The 520-nt window shown below is 61.3% G+C and overlaps 1 protein-coding gene across 1 annotated transcript in view; it reads left to right on the top strand.

The window, feature by feature from the left end:
• Positions 1–520, top strand: part of LOC119585116 — a gene marked incomplete in the record, with an annotated part of 123,275 nt that overhangs the window by 19,457 nt on the left and 103,298 nt on the right. The window contains 1 exon segment of the mRNA XM_037933747.1: positions 93–332. Coding sequence (XP_037789675.1) covers positions 93–332 — 240 coding nt within the window.

Genomic DNA, 520 nt, shown 5'->3' with positions numbered 1-520 from the left:
TCTATCCTAACGCACACTCTTTCCCCCATCGCGCGCGCGCCCCCAAACGCACGCACGCCCACCCTAACGCACGCTCCTTCGCCCACCCGCAGGTGCAGTACGAGGGAGACACCTGCCGGGACCCCAACCTGGCCTACTTCATCAGCTTCGCCACGGTCTTCTACCTGATCGCGGCGGTGAGTCTGGCGCAGCTGGTGGTCTGCGTGCGCTCCGAGTACACTAAGCTGAAGACGCCCTCCCTGAGACGCGCCTGCAGGGTCACCACGCAGAAGATGCTCTACGTCATCACCTTCGTCGCCGCCACCTTGCGAGGGGCCTACTTCTCGTCTCCGGTGAGGAACTGCGGGGGTTGTGTTGGGGGAGGGGGGGAGGGGTTAGAGGGGAACTGAAGGGGGATTAAGAGGGTTTGGGGGTTGAGGAAGCGGAGGAGAAAAGAAAAAGAAATAGAAAAAGGGAATGGGTGGAAAAGAAAGAGGTGCCGTGGGGTTTATGGAGGCTGGGGGTGGAGTGGGGTCGAAGG

This window comes from Penaeus monodon, chromosome 19 (assembly GCF_015228065.2).
Source record: "Penaeus monodon isolate SGIC_2016 chromosome 19, NSTDA_Pmon_1, whole genome shotgun sequence".
Taxonomy (NCBI): Eukaryota; Metazoa; Arthropoda; class Malacostraca; order Decapoda; family Penaeidae; genus Penaeus; species Penaeus monodon.
The sequence above is the reverse complement of the archived record's forward strand: the minus strand, read 5'-3'. Positions and strand labels throughout refer to the sequence as shown.